Source organism: Halichondria panicea, chromosome 11 (assembly GCF_963675165.1).
Source record: "Halichondria panicea chromosome 11, odHalPani1.1, whole genome shotgun sequence".
Classification (NCBI taxonomy): Eukaryota; Metazoa; Porifera; class Demospongiae; order Suberitida; family Halichondriidae; genus Halichondria; species Halichondria panicea.
The window spans coordinates 5,449,339-5,467,428 of record NC_087387.1 but is presented as its reverse complement, the minus strand read 5'-3'; the positions used below and the strand labels follow the sequence as shown (position 1 = coordinate 5,467,428).

Genomic DNA, 18,090 nt, shown 5'->3' with positions numbered 1-18,090 from the left:
AGATCTTGCCTAGCTAATTCTTGTATAATGTATAACTGGTTACTGCTGTTTGTTACTGCGGTTGCATGATATATGCATGGGAATTAACAGTGGTTGCATATCAGACTGCCTATCAGTTGGCCGGCCAAACTGTATAAGCGGTGGGTAAAGGTCAGGGAAGTTTAGGAACAGGCAGGAAATCAACCCCACCAAATGTTAATGCTGCATCATGCACTAACTGCAGTATTAATTCAAGCCATTTATATACTGCATGGACTATGCTTGTTGCATCCTGGTATTTTGTTAATTAGCTTTGTACATCCTGCTTTAAATTGTGTTTGTAAGTTGATGCTCTTATCAGAGTTCAAAATGAGATTAGGCAGCATACACACACACACACACACACACACACACACACACAACACTCACATGAGGCTATCGCTATCTCTACAGCTATACTATTATCATTCCACAGTCACATGTTCATTGACAGTCTGTACTAGTTATTAATGACTCAGCTTTCTCCTCCCTCAAACTTTGCGGTGGTATCTTTTTCTTTAGCGAGGTCTTGTCATATGGACTCTCGTCTGGTGATGACCTTTTCTTGGCTTTCTTATTGACAGCTGCGTAAAGGTGCTGCTCAGCATTGTGAAAGTCATCTTGATTCTCGATAGATTCATCTCTTACTGGTGGTGGGTTGGCTACCTGAGCTTCATTTGACCTTGGCTGATTATGACCAATTATTACATCATAGGTGTCTATTATTGGCTGATTTATGGCTAATGCATCTTCGTAGTCAGGACCTGCCATGCTGTAGTTACGCATAACAAGTGCAGTTGCATCGTCAAGTTGTTCATCTTCCACAACTTGCTAAACAGTGTAGCTTGTATACTGCAGGGAAATGTTAATATTATAACTATTGTACAAAGAAACTATTTTTAGTCAAGTTCGGACTTTGTAGCAATGATACTACATGTATACCCGCTATGAAGAGGGTCACCCCCTTTCTAAAAGTAAACAGGTTAACCGTTCGATGGGTACTATAGCTTTAGTATACTACTAACTTGGATTACATTTATTATTTATGGACTTCTAAATTGCTAGTGAGGCAGTTATTTGAATGCATGCTGTCAAGATTTCTTACTTCAGTTTAATGCTATTTTTGCGAGCAGTGATTCTTTTCCAAACAACAACAGCACATGTGATTATGCATCTGGTAGCCATTGCCAACACTAGAACAACAATCACAGCAGCTATAGTTCCACCATCGCCAGTGCTCTGTACAATAGTACTCTGGTTGTGCTGTGCTGTAGTAGTCTCAGTGGTGCTTGGTAATGTTCCTGTATCAGGTTGTGTGATAGGGCAATATCTGCTATAATTTCGTAATACCTTGCTCAAGTGTAGTACATAGCAGACTATTGCTCGTTGTATCATTGCAGCTATCAATGCATTGGGTGCAGTTGAGTTCAGTATTGCAACAGTACACATCTCCTTTAGTTGGTTCAAAGCTCGGTTCTGTATGATGATAAGAATTATGGCAAAAATAATATCAGGGTGAGCTTACCTTCTCCAGAGAAGCCCAGTGGTCAGAGCACGTCAGCACTGTTCAAACAGTAGTGCCATTACATGCTTTCCTGTTATACTACGTAAATATTCAGCACTAAAGATTGTTTCACTCACCATTTTGTTCAAACTCACAAGAGACCCCAAGGTCCCTGGTATAGTCATCAGGGGTTGTTGAGCTTAGACATTCCAGTCCTCCATTAGTGATGAGCAGTTGTAGACAGGCTTTGAGAGGGTGTAGCCAAACCGTGAAACTATACAATTTATTTTAGTGAAGTATTGCATGTGCTATTACAATAACAGTTACTGTATGCTGTTGTAACATAACAATTGAAAGCTAACCGTAACTAGATGATGTGTTGTGGAAGTCCAGTATTTATGATTGTAATTGGCTTCTGCAAACAGTTTCATAAACTGATTTGTTTGTACAGTTCCCCAGCGACCACCCACACACACCTCCACTCGTCCCTCTCTGTCAGTGGATTCACCCACCAGTCTTATCTATCCATCAGTACAATCAGCTACACAAAATGTATTTAACCATTCATTCTCTTCCGGAAATTCATACCTGGCTCACAGAGTAGCCTTCCATGATTGCCGCTCCTACAGGTATCCTCTCTGCTAGTTATAACTCTATACGGATCACATTCTTCAAGGGAGCTCTCTGAACCATTCACACAATTCAAGGAGACAAATCCTCCAGTCCAGGTGTTATCATGACTTACATATGCATATCCTGTAAATTGTACAGTTGTTATTGATATTACAGTCCAGTACTTCACCTGTAGATGTATATCCCAGCTGCCTACAAGCAACTGCAACTTCACTGTCATCCCACAATGTCATGTGTCCATTCCATCTGCATACTCTCCCCCATTTACCTCTGAAGCAGTATTGAACATAACCAACTATCCTAGTATCAGCTGGGTCCTGGATAAGCTCAACATCTCCATTAGTGCAATTTCTGACACCGGTTCAGTCAATAAAACATATTTACATGCATGCCTCCACAGAGAAACAGTTTAACAGGTACCTTGTACAGTAGCGATGATAACTATAGTGAGACTGCTATAAAAAGAGTCTCCATGACAATCTGTATTGTTTCAGAGCTCATCAGATTTGACTGTAGTCAACTGTGCAACTTATTTAGTGACCATGCAGTAACTGTAATTATATTCATGATAATTTGCAGAAAGTTATTTAGTGACCCTTGCTAGTACCTGCATGCATTACAGAATGCCACAGGCAGCTCATAATAGTTACCATCATAAATCTATAATTAAGTTTAGTACTTAAACTAAGTTCAATCATGTGATCTAATTAATTCACTACTCACAAATAATATTATTGTGACATAAATAACACAGCAAAAATTCATTCGAATACTATATAATAACATATGTTTCTCATAATCTAATGCACAGTTTCATAGGTCTCCTCTCCTTGAGTGTACTTGACTGCATCATAAGCTGGGTTCACTTCTGTACTAGGGACAGGCACTGTCACTGAACCATCTTGTGTATCCAATTGGTACGATTCGCCTTGTCTGCTGTTGCATGTGTGTAAAACAGCTCATGTTAAGGTGTATTACTATTGTACAGTGGATGCCAGACGTACATTTGCTTGTTCTTCCTTCTCAAAGCAACACAAGTGTTTACTAGTGCAACAACTGTCACCAATAGCAGTACCAACAGAAGACCAATTGTGGCCCTCAACACTGTGATGACTGTTCCTGATAATGTTGCATACAATGACAGTTGCATGGATTTGCTCTGTATAGGCTCACCGTCACATGTCTGAATGAAACTGGAGATCATTGTAGTAGCTGGCGTAGTAGTAGGAAAAATACATGAAATCACAGTTGGATTTACTGAATATTGGCACTCACCGTCAACTGTCTGAGGGTTATTTGTAGTTGGTGACATAGTAGTGAAAGATTGCCTGCTTAAAGTTTCTTGATATGTACGACACTTTAATAGTCCAACGCTCATTGTCTGATTGCAATTATTGCATTGAGTGCAGTGGAGTTCATTATTGCAACAGTACACATCTCCTCTAGTTAGTTCAAAACTCATCAAAGAGGGTTCTGGTAACATTCATAATAATTATTAAAGCAAATGTAATATAAAGTTAGTTAACTTATACTCACCATCTCCAGAGAAGCCCAGTCGAGTGTAAATCTCTCCAGCTGTTGTGTTGCTCAGACTAGTAGTGCTGACCCCTCTCCACTGACCGCCCACACACACCTCCAGTCTGCCTTCATTGTAGCTCCTCCTATCCACTAGTCGGAACTGACCACTTTGATGATCAGAGCACGTTCGCACTGTATAAACGATGTGCTAATGCCTCTCGCCATGTTTTACTTTCGTTCAAAAAGTTGGAGAAGTATGTTATTTATGTTATTTATTTGACACAGTCATTATAGAAGAGGAGCTTAATGGAAACATAAGTCTATCTGATGGCCTGATAAAAGGATAGGCCAGAGGATAGAAGCATGTAGAACTATATTGCATTTTTGTCAATGGATAATTGGTGAGATCCAAGGGCCGTCCGTTCCGATTTGTCTCTAAAATAACGATAGGTCGAAAGGCTAGCAGTGTGTACTGCATACATGTACACTACAGTAGTGTACATGCATGCAGCTTTTCAGCTATTTTCTGACTCTTGTAGCTAACTTATAAGTTGAATAGAAAGTTTGTGCGAACAGATGATGATATGAAAGAAAGATTCTGAAGAGACTGCAACAGCCTTCACTGCGAGTCAAAGTAGCTGTATAACTCGAGAAAGAAGCTTTAGTTTGCAAATCAACGAATCAAAATCGTGGCTAGAAACCTATATAAGCTGTTAGTTTTCGTCGCATTGTAACCGTTGAGCAGTTACGGCTGTAACACATACACAGTCAGCTTTACTGTATCCCTCATGCTGCTATACGCCTCGAGGCATAACAATAGTGCATTACACTCTGTTAGGTTAGTGTATGCATGCGCCAACATCTCATTCTCGTTTTACGTGGATATTAAGCTAACACAAACACTCACAATTTTGTTCAGATTCACAAGAGACTCCAAGGTCCCTGGTATGGTCATCAAGGGTTGTTGAGGTTAGACATTCCAGTCCTCCATTAGTGTTTAATGAGCAGCTGTAAACAGGCTTTGAGAGGAGGCTGTGTCCAAACTGTGAAACTAACAAAGTGCATATTTATAGATTGTGGTAGCTTAATGATTAAACAAACCATAACAGGATGATGTACTGTAGAAGCTCAAACTTTGTGATTGGCTCCTGCAAATATTTTGAGCAACTTCTAAAGACTGATTTGTTTGAACAGTTCCCCAGCGACCACCCACACACACCTCCACTCGTCCCTCTCTGTCAGTGGATCCACCCACCAGTCTTATGGTCCCATCAGAACAGTCTGCTATATTAACCATTTCATAGATCCTGTAAATTAATTATAATTGTGTACCTGGCTCACAGAGTAGCCTTGCATGATTGCCACTCTTACAGGTATTCTCTCTGCTAGCTCTATGCGGATCACAGTCTTCAAGAGAGTTCTCTGAACCATTCATACAATTCAAGGAGACAAATCCTCCAGTCCAGGTGTTATCATGACTTACATACGCATATCCTGTAAATTTACGGTCAGTATCATTTGGTAGAATATAATATTATGGTATTATTTCACCTATTGATCTATATCCCAGCTGCCTACAAGCAACTGTAGCTTCACTGACATTCCACAATGTCATGTGTCCAGACTCTCTGCATAGTCTCCCCCATTCACCTCTGAAGCAGTACTGAACATAACCAACTATCCTAGTATCAGCTGGGTCCTGGATAAGCTCAATAGATCCATTAGTGCAACTGCTGATACCTGTTCAGTCAAGAAAAATGTAATGATCTACAGAATGACAGTTTACAACCAGAATACCTTGTGCAGTAGTGATGAGCACTAGTGCTATGAAAAGTGTCTCCATGACAATCTGTTTTAACCGTCAACTGTGCAATTAAGTTATTGAGTGACTCAAAATTATACTCACTGATAGTTCATGACATGCAGGGGTTACCTGTAATACAGGACGCCATGCAGTGTCAGTATATGAGTACCACCACAATAATCTACAGTCAGTAACACCATGCAGCTAGCTATGTAAAAGAGTTGGTAACAAAATATCCCTAATGCACCCTTTTCTTGTGGTCCCTACCAATCTTATACGCTGCAGATACTGGCACAATAATCGTCTAGAAGAGAGAAGAAATGCACTTTTTTCAGTTTATATTGAGTTACTAAGATAGTGTTATGTTGCTATGCCCTCAGGATATAAACTAGTTGTAACGCGTGCACTTGGGATGCATGGCATATATCCCTCGTGTATATTTATAATTGTAAGCTGGCATAAATATTTGTGAGGTATGTAGATTTGTTAGCATATCCTGCTTTTTTTAATTGTGTTTGTAAGTTGTTGGTACGATGCTCCTGTACCAAATTCACAAATGATATTAGGCAGCACACATACAAAATAATGATGAGGCTATCGCTATCTCTACAGCTATACTATATCAGTAATCGTTCCACAGTCACATGTTCATTAACAGTCTGTAGTAGTTATTAATGACTCAGCTTTCTCCTCCCTCAAACATTGCGGTGGCATCGTTCTCTTTAGCGAAGGTTTTGTCACATGGATTCCAGGCCAATTTAAATACGACCTGGTATATCTTTCTCGCATCTATTTTCTATCGATGATCAGCTTAGCTCTCTATTGCGTTGTTCCAGAAGGCTTTCACACTAGTCTGAAGCCAGAAGAGGTTCTCATCTACCTCTATGACGATTGTATGGTCAGGATGTCTTAGCTTGGATCTGTACAGGCTATGGGAAGTGTATGGTGCCTCTTAACTGCTACTTGTGAAGACAGTCCGGCTATACGACCATCGTAGACGTAGATGAGAGCCTCCAGACTAGTGTTCAAGCCTTCTAGACCAACGCAATAGATGGCATAAGCCACAGCTTCAAGGAACTCAGTCATGGAGATAAAGTATTACGAACATTTATATAATTACATTCGTAATACGATTACCCATAATATTATTCTGTGTATTTTGAAGCGCATGCGCACTATCACCCATGCAATAAGTACCAAGGCTGTATTTTAATCGGCCTGGAATCGAGGCTACCCTGGCCCCCAGCACCCCTTAGAAAAGCATATTCCTACACCTCAGGCTTATACGGTATTTATTTAATCATTGTTGCATTCTGTTACTATTATGTAGTTTGCATACCTTCAAGTCAAGAGATGTTTAGACAGCCCAGGAACTAAAGTTCATATACATGTACTAGCATCAATTATTTATTACATCAGGCCATAATTATCAGTATCTAGTCTAACCCACCATTTGTATGGCCTATTCTTATGTTAATCATATTCATAGAATTCCGTGGAGAATCTAACAAGACATTTGTCACACAATGTAGTGCGTTTCTTAGCAAGGTGTAGGAGATAACTATAATTACAAATCAAGATCCTGAGACATCAATAGTTTCGAGTAACTTCCTTCTCAGTGAAGTGAGTCACTTTCAAACTGCATCTTGTCTCCAAGGTCACTACTTCGTACTAGTGTGTTGTACTCTGTGTCACGGCCTCCCTGGGTCACCATCTTCCTAGCCACCACGGAGTAGGTGAATCAGTATCCTGTGAATGTTCTCTATTGACATCATCTTCTCCAGTTTAGATAACTCTGGTTTAGATAACTCTGGTGTAGATCTATGGTTTCACTTCATTATGATCGTGCTTTGTTGACTGTTTGATGGAGTTCTATATTTTGCTTGGAAGGCATGATTAGAAGCATCAGAACGATTTCCCATTACTCTGGAATTTTGTTGATGATATAATTATGGGTAGAAATATTTTGTTAGCTTTGTATCCTGCTTTAGATTGTGTGTGTAAGTTGTAGGTACGATGCTCCTGTACCAGATTTTCAAATGAGATTAGGCAGCACACACACACACAAAATAATGATGAGGCTATCGCTATCTTTACAGCTAGACTAGTAAATCGTTCCACAGTCACAACTGTTTTTATGCATTTGACAGTCTATAGTAATTATTCATGACTCAGATTTCTCCTCCCTCAAACATTGCGATGGTATCGAAGGTCTTGTGACATGGACTCTCATCAGGTGACGACCTTTTCTTGGCTTTCTTGTTGACAACTGCGTAAAGGTGCTGCTCAGCATTGTGAAAGTCATCTTGATTCTCGATAGCTTCATCTCTTACTGGTGGTTGATTGGCTACCTGAGCTTCACTCAACCTTGGCTGATTGTGACCGATTACATCATAGGTGTCTATTTTTGGCTGATTTGTGGTTACATCTTCGTAGTCAGGACCTGCCGTGCTGTAGTTATGCATAACAAGTACAGTTACATCGTCAAGTTGTTCACCTTCTACCACTTGCTGATCAGTGTAGCTTTTACTGCAATAAGTATAATTATGAGGAAATCAATATTATCTATTGTACAAAGAAAATATAGATCTGGGAGGGGCAGCAGTGAACATGCACATTCCATCAAGTGTATGAGTAGCCGGTTTTGTGGTACATGTATACCCGTCATGAAGAGGGTCACCTCATTTCTAAAGGTAAACAGGTTCGGTGGTAAATATTGTGCACAACATAGTTTCTATACTGACTTGTGTATGTATGAACTGGATTACATAATTTATGGACTTCTAAATTGAATGCTGTCAATGTTTTCTTACCTCAGTTTAATGCTATTTTTGCGAGCAGTGATTCTTTTCCAAACAACAACAGCACATATGATTATACATCCGGTAGCCATTGCCAACACTAGAACAACAATCACAGCAGCTATAGATCCACCATCATCAGGCCTAGGGCTCTCTGCTGCAGTGCTCTGGTTGTGCTGTGCTGTAGTAGTCTCAGTGGTGCTTGTTGTTGTTCCTGAGCTTGGTGGTGTGATGGGTATCATTGTAGTTGGTGGCATGGTTGTGGAGTATTGACTACTAAACATTTCAGAATCTGTAGTTTCTTGATATGTACGACACTTTAATAGTGCAACACTCATTGTTTGATTGCAATTATTGCATTGAGTGCAGTGGAGTTCAGTATTGCAACAGTACACATCTCCTCCAGTTGGTTCAAAACTCTTCACAGTGGGTTCTGTATAATAATAAAACAGTCGTAATTATGTAACCATTATTATGCCTCGAGGCGTAGCCGCACGAGGGATACGGTAAAGCTGACTGTGTGTATGTGTGTCTGTCTGTCTGTGTGTATGTGTGTCTGTTCCAGCTGTAACTGCTCAACAGTTGCAATGCGACGAAAACTAACAGCTTCTATAGGCTTCTAGCCACGTTTTCTTGGATTTTGATTCGTGGATTAGCAAACTAAAGCTTCTTTCTCGAGTTATGGCTAGTTTGACTCACATTGAAGGCTGTTGCAGTCTCTTCAGAATCTTTCATAGCATAATCTGTTTGCACAACATATGAGTTAGCCTTGCACTAAAGCACTAGCTTTTTGTTAGCTACAAGAGTCAAAAAATATCTGTTAAAACCGCTAGCGCTATAGCTATTCATTTGTGAAATTGATCTCTTTGGACACACCCTTTAATTATTCCTATGGATGTAATGCGCATGCGCGTTCATTCCTCACGTATGAGAAAATAATATCCAGAATCCAGATTCCAGAGTCATCTTTTTCTTGAGTGCCTGGCAAACACTACCATATAACAATATAGATAACAATATGCATGTACACAAGTTTTTTCTTCTCAATAGATATAATTATTATATACACTGAACTGATCTTGGAAGAATCAATTTTCTTCTTTCTTGAGGTCTTGATAAGCCACATAATCAATAGATAACACAATAGATGCATGTAAATAAGTCAGTGAGTTTATATAGATAAGCTAACTTTAATGTAAAATTCATTATAGAAACGACTATAACATTGAGTGAAAGCACAACATGGCGAGATGCATTAGCAAGCGCACGCTTGCAACACTCGTTTATTACGTTCACCTCCAGAGAAGCCCAGTCGAGTGCAAATCTCTCCAGTAGTTGTGTTGCTCAGACTAGTAGTGCTGACCCCTCTCCACTGACAGCCCACACACACTTCCAGTCTGCCTTCGTTGTGGCTCCTCCCATCCACTAGTCGGAACTGACCACTTTGAAGGTCAGAGCACGTCAGCACTGTACAAACAGAAGTGCTATTAGGTTAGTGTACCTGCTTTCCTATACTACGTAAATATTCAGCGCTAATGATTGCGTCACTCACCATGTTGTTCAGATTCACAAGAGACTCCAAGGTCCCTGGTATGATCATCAGGGGTTGTTGAGTTTAGACACTCCAGTCCTCCATTAGTGTTTAGTGAACATTTGTAAACAGGCTTTGAGAGACTGTAGCCAAACCTTGCAACTATGAGTGAAGTATTGGTATTATAACTGCTGTAGCAACATAGTAATTGAAAGCACCGTAACAGGATGATGTACTGTAGAAGCTCAAACTTTGTGATTGACTCCTGCAAACAGTTTGAGCAACTTCCAAAGACTGATTTGTTTGAACAGTTCCCCAGCGACCACCCACACATACCTCCACTCGTCCCTCTCTGCCAGTGGATCCACCCACCAGTCTTATGGTCCCATCAGTACAGTCAGCTATATTAACCATTTCATAGATCCTGTAAATTAATTATAATTGTGTACCTGGCTCACAGAGTAGCCTTGCCTGATTGCCACTCTTACAGGTATTCTCTCTGTCAGTTATAACTCTATACGGATCGCAGTCTTCAAGGGAGTTCTCCATACCATTCATACAATTCAAGGAGACAAATCCTCCAGTCCAGGTGCTATCATGACTTACATACGCATATCCTGTAAATTTACGGTCAGCATCATTAATTTTACAGTATTATTTCACCTATTGATCTATTATAATATCCCAGCTGCCTACAAGCAACTGTAGCTTCACTGTCATCCCACAATGTTATGTGTCTATTCCATCTGCATACTCTCCCCCATTCACCTCTGAAGCAGTATTGGACATAACCAAATATCCTAGTATCATCTGGGTCCTGGATAAGCTCAACATCTCCATTAGTGCAACTGCTGACACCTGTTCAGTCAATAAAAACTATTTACCATAACACACACAAAAAATAAAAACTATTTACCATGCAAACATAATATTTACATGCATGCATTCACAGAATGACAGTTTACAACCCAAATACCTTGTACAGTAGTGATGAGTACTAGTGTGAGTGCTATAAAAGGAGTCTCCATGACAATCCACAGGTTCATAGCTAATTAGATTTTCCTTGCAGTCAACTGTGCTACTTATTTAGTGACTATTGGCTGATATTGTGTTAATTATATTCATGACATGCAGGGAGTTACTCAGTGACTTTGCTACCTCAATACAGGACGCCAGTGACAGTTTATACAATAATAGTATCATCATAATTATTTCATGTCATGTGATCTAACTCACTATACTCGTGCAAAACTCAGAAAAATAAATAAATAGTCTGTTTATTTATGCATGTTTTAGGAGCTATAATCTAATGCACAGTTTCATAGGTCTCCTCCCCTTGAGTGTACTTGACTGCATAATAAGCTGGGTTCACTTCCGTACCTTTACCATCTGGGTTGTCTTGACGATTATCCCTTGGGTACGATTCGCCTTGTTTGCTGTTGCATGTGTGTACAACAACTCATGTTAGCATTCATTATTTAGTTGCTATTGTTACGGTGCATGTCAGATGTACCTTTGCTTGTTCTTCCTTCTCAAAGCAACACAAGTGTTTACCAGTGCAACAGAGGTCACCAATAGCAGTAGTACCAACAAAACACCAACTGTGGCCCCCAACACTGTTTTGACTGTGCCTGTTTGAGGGTTGTTTGTAGTTGGTGACATAGTAGTGAAAGGTTGACTGCTTAAAATTGTTGTAGTTTCTTGATATGTACGACACTTTAATAGTGCAACGCTCATTGTTAGATGGCAATTATTGCATTGGGTGCAGTGGAGTTCAATATTACAACAGTACACATTTCCTCCAAAAGTGGGTTCTCATAATTAAAGCAAATATAAATTTATAAGTACTTACCATCTCCAGAGAAGCCCAGTCGAGTACAAATCTCTCCAGCTGTTGTATTGCTCAGACTAGTAGTGCTGACCCCTCTCCACTGACCGCCCACACACACCTCCAGTCTGCCTTCGTTGTAGCTCCTCCCATCCACTAGTCGGAACTGACCACTTTGATAGTCAGAACACGTTAGCACTGTACAAACAGAAGTGCATTACACTCCATTAGATTAGTGTATGCATGCGCCAACATCTCATTCTCCTATATATACGTGCATGCATGGATATCCACACTATATCAAACATAAGTGTTTTAATGTTATTGCATCATCCGAGTGCACCATTCATAAAGGTCTTATTGCTGATCACGTGATCCACCTCACGAGACCCACCATGTGCAAGCTGAAAAACCGGTTTGAAACCAGTTTTCAAATCTGAACTAACTGATTTAAGCTGTATTTGCAATGGCTGGACGGTTTGCATCCCCTGTTTCTGATGAGCAAGAGTCTTCACTGAGAGCATTAGCTATAACAGGAGCTGACCAGCAATTCCAAGTTCCAATGGCTCTCCTGTCATCTGTGGCCAAGAAAAACAAGAAAAAATTCAAAGCTATTCCCCCTTGTGATAGTAAGGAGAATTTTGATGAAGACTTTCAACCAATGCAAAAAAAAACCGAAATTTAGGCCCGATGATGTGCAAGCAATGTTCCCGATATCCAGCATGACCAATTGCACTTTTAATATAAACATTAATAGCAATCTTTTTTGTAGTCTAGACATTCTCATATTGTTGTGACTGATGCATTCCTTATTGTTTTTGCTATATTCTATTGATTTGCATGATGATTCCTAACTATCAAAAAAGTGTGCAATAACAACTTATTGCACACTTAACTGTGCAATAAGTCATTTAAAGTACAGTCACATGACTGGGTTTGATAGATGTCGTTGGCTGTAGGTCACATGATCAGCAATAATGATTGTGTCACTCACTATTTTGTACAGATTCACAAGAGACTCCAAGGTCCCTGGTATGGTCATCACGGGTTGTTGAGTTTAGACATTCCAGTCCTCCATTGGTGCCATTTAATGAGCAGCTGTAAACAGGCTTTGAGAGACTGTACATGTAGCCAAACCGTGAAACTTGATGACAAAGTGCATATTATAGATTTTGGTAGCTTAATAATGATTGAACAAACCATAACAGGATGATGTACTGTAGAAGCTCAAACTTTGTGATTGGCTCCTGCAAATAGTTTGAGCAACTTCCAAAGACTGATTTGTTTGAACAGTTCCCCAGCGACCACCCACACACACCTCCACTCGTCCCTCTCTGTCAGTGGATCCACCCACCAGTCTTATGGTTCCATCAGAACAGTCAGCTATATTAACCATTTCATAGATCCTGTAAATTAATTATAATTGTGTACCTGGCTCACAGAGTAGCCTTGCATGACTGCCATTCTTACAGCTATCCTCTCTGCCAGTTATAACTCTATACGGCATGCAGTCTTCAAGGGAGTTCTCCAAACCATTCATACAATTCAAGGAGACAAATCCTCCAGTCCAGGTGCTATCATGACTTACATACGCATATCCTGTAAATTTACGGTCAGCATCATTAATTTTGGGAGAATATACAGTATTATTTCACCTATTGATCTATTATAATATCCCAGCTGCCTACAAGCAACTGCAGCTTCACTGTCATCCCACAATGTCTGGTGTCCACCCTCTCTGCATACTCTCCCCCATTCACCTCTGAAGCAGTATTGAACATAACCAACTATCCTAGTATCAGCTGGGTCCTGGATAAGCTCAAAATCTCCATTAGTGCAATTACTGCTGACACCTGTTCAGTTAATAAAAAGCAGACCAGATAATATTTATACATGCATCCAAGGAGTGACCATAGATGTGGTATACCTTGTGCAGTAGTGATCAATGCTAGTGTGACTGCTATGAGCAGATGTAGAGTATCCATGGACTATAAGTTCACAGCTCATCTGATTTGACTGTAGTTAACTGTGCAACTTACTTATTTAGTGACTGGTGACTGATTGTTAATCGTATTCATCAGACATGCAGGAAGTTCAACTTTTTAACTGTAATGCTTATGTGGGGATTCAGTCATGTAGTTCTTACTATGTCAACCTACCATGTAGCGGCAAATTATTTAGCGACAAATTAATTTTGACTATTGGCAAATCAAGGTGTGGTATAATCAGTCACAGTATATCGCATGATATGTCATAACCATCGTAACTATCATAATCGCCAATAATAGGTTAATTGCTTCGTGCCCACTTATATCATTGTAGTATTATGGTCGAAGTAACCATAGCCAGTTACTATCATGTAGTTGCATACCAGCAACTTGTGAGATGTTTGTTATTAGAAGAGACAAGAACTATAATAATCCCGAAGTTTATAGCTTGTGATTTATCTTAAAATACAACAACTACTATTGTTACATCAGAGGCCATCTAAATCACCATACTTCGGCCTATTATTCATATTTGTGGCTATAGGCATTTGGGTAATCTAACCGACATTTGTCACATAGTGTTTGTTCAAATAAACTTTATAGGTTTTATAAATCAAGACTGTTGAGACATCAATAGTTTCGAGTAACTTCCTTCTCGGTGAAGCGAATCACTTTCAAACTGCATCTTGTCTCTATGGTCACCACTTCGTACTAGTGTGTTGTACTCTGTGTTACGGCCTCCCTGAGTCACCATCTTCCTAGCCACCACAGAGTAGGTCGGCTCATCCTCTCCATCCACCGATTCATAATCCGGATTCTCAAATCCTCTTTCATCTTCTGAATCAGTATCCTGTGAATGTTCTCTATTGACATTATCTCCAGTTTAGATAACTCTGGTGTAGATCTATGGTTTCACTTCATTATGGTCGCACTTTGTTGAGTTTGTTCGATGGAGTTCTATATTTTTGCTTGGAAGGAGAGATTAGAAGCATCAGAGCGTACCATTTGAAGCATAAGAACGATTGCCGATTACTCTGGAATTATGCTAATGATATAATAATGGGCCATTTGGGAGTGCGATAGGTATAGAATTTTGACCATAATTATCATGGTATGGGCGACATGCTGTGCATGGCGTTCTTCAGGGGGTTTTTGTGAGGAGAATCACCTTCAGACGCAGTGTATGATCTAGCTGGGCGGATGTGTCAATCGACAACCTGTCAAACCCCTCCATCCTAAAACTCTGCCTCGAAGCATCAAAGTATATAGAAAAAGGGTATAAGCATTGTGATGCATGGGTCCGGTAGGTCCGCTCTGCCCGATTGTAGCACTCCTGTCGTATGTAGTTATCCGGAGGCATGACCTGGTGTTTGTTTTTTTTAAATTCGCAGAAATGATTGCTTGCTGACTGTACATGTGGCAGCCGGTTATATTTTTAATAGTTTTGTTGTTGTTGCTTGTGTTTGTGTTTAAAATTCCTATGGATTGTCGTTTAGTTCTTGATGAAAATAGTAGAAATATTTTAGTTGAGGCTTTTGGTAGGTGATATTACTTTGTGCTCACCCAAGCGGTAAGATCGCATGGGACCATGATAATAATAGGCGGGGCCATGTGCAGGCTCAAGCTGGAAGATCTTGCCTAGCTAATTCTTGTATAACGTATAACTTGTTACTGCTGACTGTTTGTTACTGCAGTTTGTTACTGCGGTTGCATGATATGCATGGGAACAGTGGTTGCACATCAGACTGCCTATCAGTTGGCCGGCCAAACTGTATAAGCGGTGGGTAAAGGTCAGGGCAGTTTAGGAACAGGCAGGAAATCAACCCCACCAAATGTTAATGCTGCATCATGCACTAACTGAAGTATCAATTCAAGCCATTTATATACCGCATGGACTATGCTTGTTGCATCCTGGTATTTTGTTAGCTTTGTATACATCCTGCTTTAAATTGTGTTTGTAAGTTGATGCTCCTATCAAAGTCCCAAATGAGATTAGGCAGCATACACACACACACACACACCATCCACACACACATGAGGCTATCGCTATCTCTACAGCTATACTAGTATCATTCCACAGTCACATGTTCATTGACAGTCTGTACTAGCTAGTTATTAATGACTCAGCTTTCTCCTCCCTCAAACTTTGCGGTGGTATCTTTCTCTTTAGCGAGGTCTTGTCATATGGACTCTCATCTGGTGATGACCTTTTCTTGGCTTTCTTATTGACAGCTGCGTAAAGATGCTGCTCAGCATTGTGAAAATCATCTTGATTCTCGATAGCTTCATCTCTTACTGGTGGTGGGTTGGCTGCCTTACCTTCATTCAGCCTTGGCTGATTATGACCAATTACATCATAGTTGTCTATTACAGGCTGATTTATGGCTAATGCATCTTCGTAGTCAGGACCTGCCGTGCTGTAGTTATGCATAACAAGTGCAGTTGCATCGTCAAGTTGTTCATCTTCCACCACTTGCTGAACAGTGTGGCTTGTACTGCAGGGAAATGTTAATATTATAACTATTGTACAAAGAAACTATTTTTAGTCAAGTTCGGACTTTGTGGCAATGATACTACATGTATACCCACTATGAAGAGGGTCGCCCCCTTTCTAAAGGTAAACAGGTTGACCGTTCGATGGGTACTATAGCTTTAAATATAGTTTGTATACTAACTTGGATTACATTTATTATTTATGGACTTCTAAATTGCTAGTGAGGCAGTTATTTAAATGCATGCTGTCAAGATTTCTTACTTCAGTTTAATGCTATTTTTGCGAGCAGTGATTCTTTTCCAAACAATAACAGCACATATGACTATGCATCCGGTAACCATTGCCAACACTAGAACAACAATCACAGCAGCTACAGATCCACCATCACCAGGGCTCTGTACAATAGTACTCTGGTTGTGCTGTGCTGTAGTAGTCTCAGTGGTGCTTGGTAATGTTCCTGCACTTAGTTGTGTGATAGGGCAATATCTGCTATGATTTTGTCAATACCTTTCTCAAGTGTAGTACATAGCAGACTATTGCTCGTTGTATCATTGCAGCTATCACTGCATTGGGTGCAGTTGAGTTCAGTATTGCAACAGTACACATCTCCTTTAGTTGGTTCAAAGCTCGGTTCTGTATGATGATAAGAATTATGACAAAAATAATATCAGGGTGAGCTTACCATCTCCAGAGAAGCCCAGTCGAGTGCAAATCTCTCCAGCTGTTGTGTTGCTCAGACTAGTAGTGCTGACCCCTCTCCACTGACCGCCCACACACACCTCCAGTCTGCCTTTGTTGTGGCTCCTCCCATCCACTAGTCGGAACTGACCACTTTGATGGTCAGAGCACGTCATCACTGTACAAACAGTATAGTGCTATTACATGCTTTCCTGTTATACTACGTAAATATCCAGCACTAACGATTATTTCACTCACCATTTTGTTCAGGTTCACAAGAGACTCCAAGGTCCCTGGTATGGTCATCAGGCGTTGTTGAGCTTAGACATTCCTGTCCTCCATTAGTGTTTAATGAGCATGTGTAGACATGCTTTGAGAGGGTGTAGCCAAACTGTGACACTGTACAATTTATTTTAGTGAAGTATTGCATGGTCATTTTAATAACAGTGACTGTATGTTGTTGTAACATAACAATTGAAAGCTAACCGTAACTAGATGATGTGCTATAGAAGTCCAGTATTGTGATTGTAATTGGCTTCTGTAAACAGTTTCAGCAACTTCCATAAACTGATTTGTTTGCACAGTTCCCCAGCGACCACCCACACACACCTCTACTCGTCCCTCTCTGTCAGTGGATCCACCCACCAGTCTTATCTCTTTGTTAGTACAATCAGCTACACAAAATGTGTTTAACCATTATTCACTTCCAGAAATTCATACCTGGCTCACAGAGTAGCCTTCCATGATTGCCGCTCTTACAACTATGCTCTATGTCAGTTATAACCCTATACGGCATACAGTCTTCAAGAGAGCTCTCTGTACCATTCACACAATTCAAGGAGACAAATCCTCTAGTCCAGGTGCTATCATGACTTACATATGCATTATATAGTGTATAAATTGTACGGTAGTTATTATTTATATTATTACAATCCAGTACTCCACCTGTAGATCTATATCCCAGCTGCCTACAAGCAACTGCAGCTTCACTGACATCCCACAATACAGTGATTCCACTCCATCTGCATACTCTCCTCCATTCACCTCTGAAGCAGTATTGAACATAACCAACTATACTATAGTATCAGCTGGGTCCTGGATAAGCTCAACATCTCCATTAGTGCAATTGCTGACACCTGCTCAGTCAATAAAACAGACACTTACACATGAATCCACAGAGTGACAGTTGTACCTTGCGCAGTAGTGATCAGTGCTAGTGTGTCTGCTATAAACAGATGTAGAGTATCCATGACAATATATTGGCTCACAACTATTTACTGTATAGTCATGCAA

At 40.2% G+C, this 18,090-nt stretch overlaps 3 protein-coding genes across 8 annotated transcripts in view; 1 reads left to right on the top strand and 2 right to left on the bottom strand.

Moving 5' to 3' along the window:
* The window catches only part of LOC135344053 (arylsulfatase A-like), a 44,775-nt gene that overhangs the window by 11,625 nt on the left and 15,060 nt on the right, over window positions 1-18,090 (top strand). The window lies entirely within an intron of this gene.
* On the bottom strand, window positions 2,863-11,682 carry LOC135344036 (neurotrypsin-like). 6 transcript variants are annotated; one of them, XM_064541103.1, is made up of 12 exons: window positions 6,817-7,642; window positions 5,725-5,781; window positions 5,471-5,538; window positions 5,225-5,413; window positions 5,006-5,167; window positions 4,775-4,954; window positions 4,581-4,724; window positions 3,692-3,865; window positions 3,431-3,628; window positions 3,329-3,367; window positions 3,160-3,274; window positions 2,863-3,091 (listed from the first exon to the last, which is right to left on the bottom strand). In XM_064541103.1, exons 3-12 carry the CDS (start codon window positions 5,514-5,516, stop codon window positions 2,956-2,958), a joined length of 1,383 nt encoding a protein of 460 aa, XP_064397173.1. In that variant the 5' UTR covers window positions 5,517-5,538; window positions 5,725-5,781; window positions 6,817-7,642; the 3' UTR covers window positions 2,863-2,955. The 6 variants fall into 6 exon arrangements, with proteins under 6 accessions (XP_064397173.1, XP_064397170.1, XP_064397171.1 ...); XM_064541100.1 differs by having other exon boundaries at window positions 4,775-4,957; window positions 6,817-7,641; XM_064541101.1 differs by lacking the exon at window positions 5,725-5,781 and having other exon boundaries at window positions 4,775-4,957.
* Window positions 15,593-18,080, bottom strand: LOC135344062 (neurotrypsin-like). The gene is made up of 8 exons (XM_064541148.1): window positions 17,990-18,080; window positions 17,518-17,933; window positions 17,284-17,471; window positions 17,056-17,196; window positions 16,802-16,975; window positions 16,627-16,752; window positions 16,381-16,576; window positions 15,593-16,120 (listed from the first exon to the last, which is right to left on the bottom strand). Exons 5-8 carry the CDS (start codon window positions 16,971-16,973, stop codon window positions 15,730-15,732), a joined length of 885 nt encoding a protein of 294 aa, XP_064397218.1. The 5' UTR covers window positions 16,974-16,975; window positions 17,056-17,196; window positions 17,284-17,471; window positions 17,518-17,933; window positions 17,990-18,080; the 3' UTR covers window positions 15,593-15,729.

Bases quoted from the DNA above. Each gene is read 5' to 3' on its own strand.
- LOC135344036 (XM_064541097.1), bottom strand. From the start codon at position 10,855: ATGAACCTGTGGATTGTCATGGAGACTCCTTTTATAGCACTCACACTA. The intron at 10,211-10,258 runs GTACACAATTAT...TGGTTAATATAG, and splicing joins AAGGCTACTCTGTGAGCCAG to CTGACTGTACTGATGGGACC. The intron at 8,712-9,574 runs GTGAACGTAATA...ATTATTATACAG, and splicing joins TCGACTGGGCTTCTCTGGAG to AACCCACTGTGAAGAGTTTT.
- LOC135344062 (XM_064541148.1), bottom strand. From the start codon at position 16,973: ATGACGTGCTCTGACCATCAAAGTGGTCAGTTCCGACTAGTGGATGGG. The intron at 16,753-16,801 runs GTAAGCTCACCC...ATCATCATACAG, and splicing joins ACTGGGCTTCTCTGGAGATG to AACCGAGCTTTGAACCAACT. The intron at 16,121-16,380 runs GTAAGAAATCTT...ATTTCCCTGCAG, and splicing joins AAAAATAGCATTAAACTGAA to TACAAGCCACACTGTTCAGC.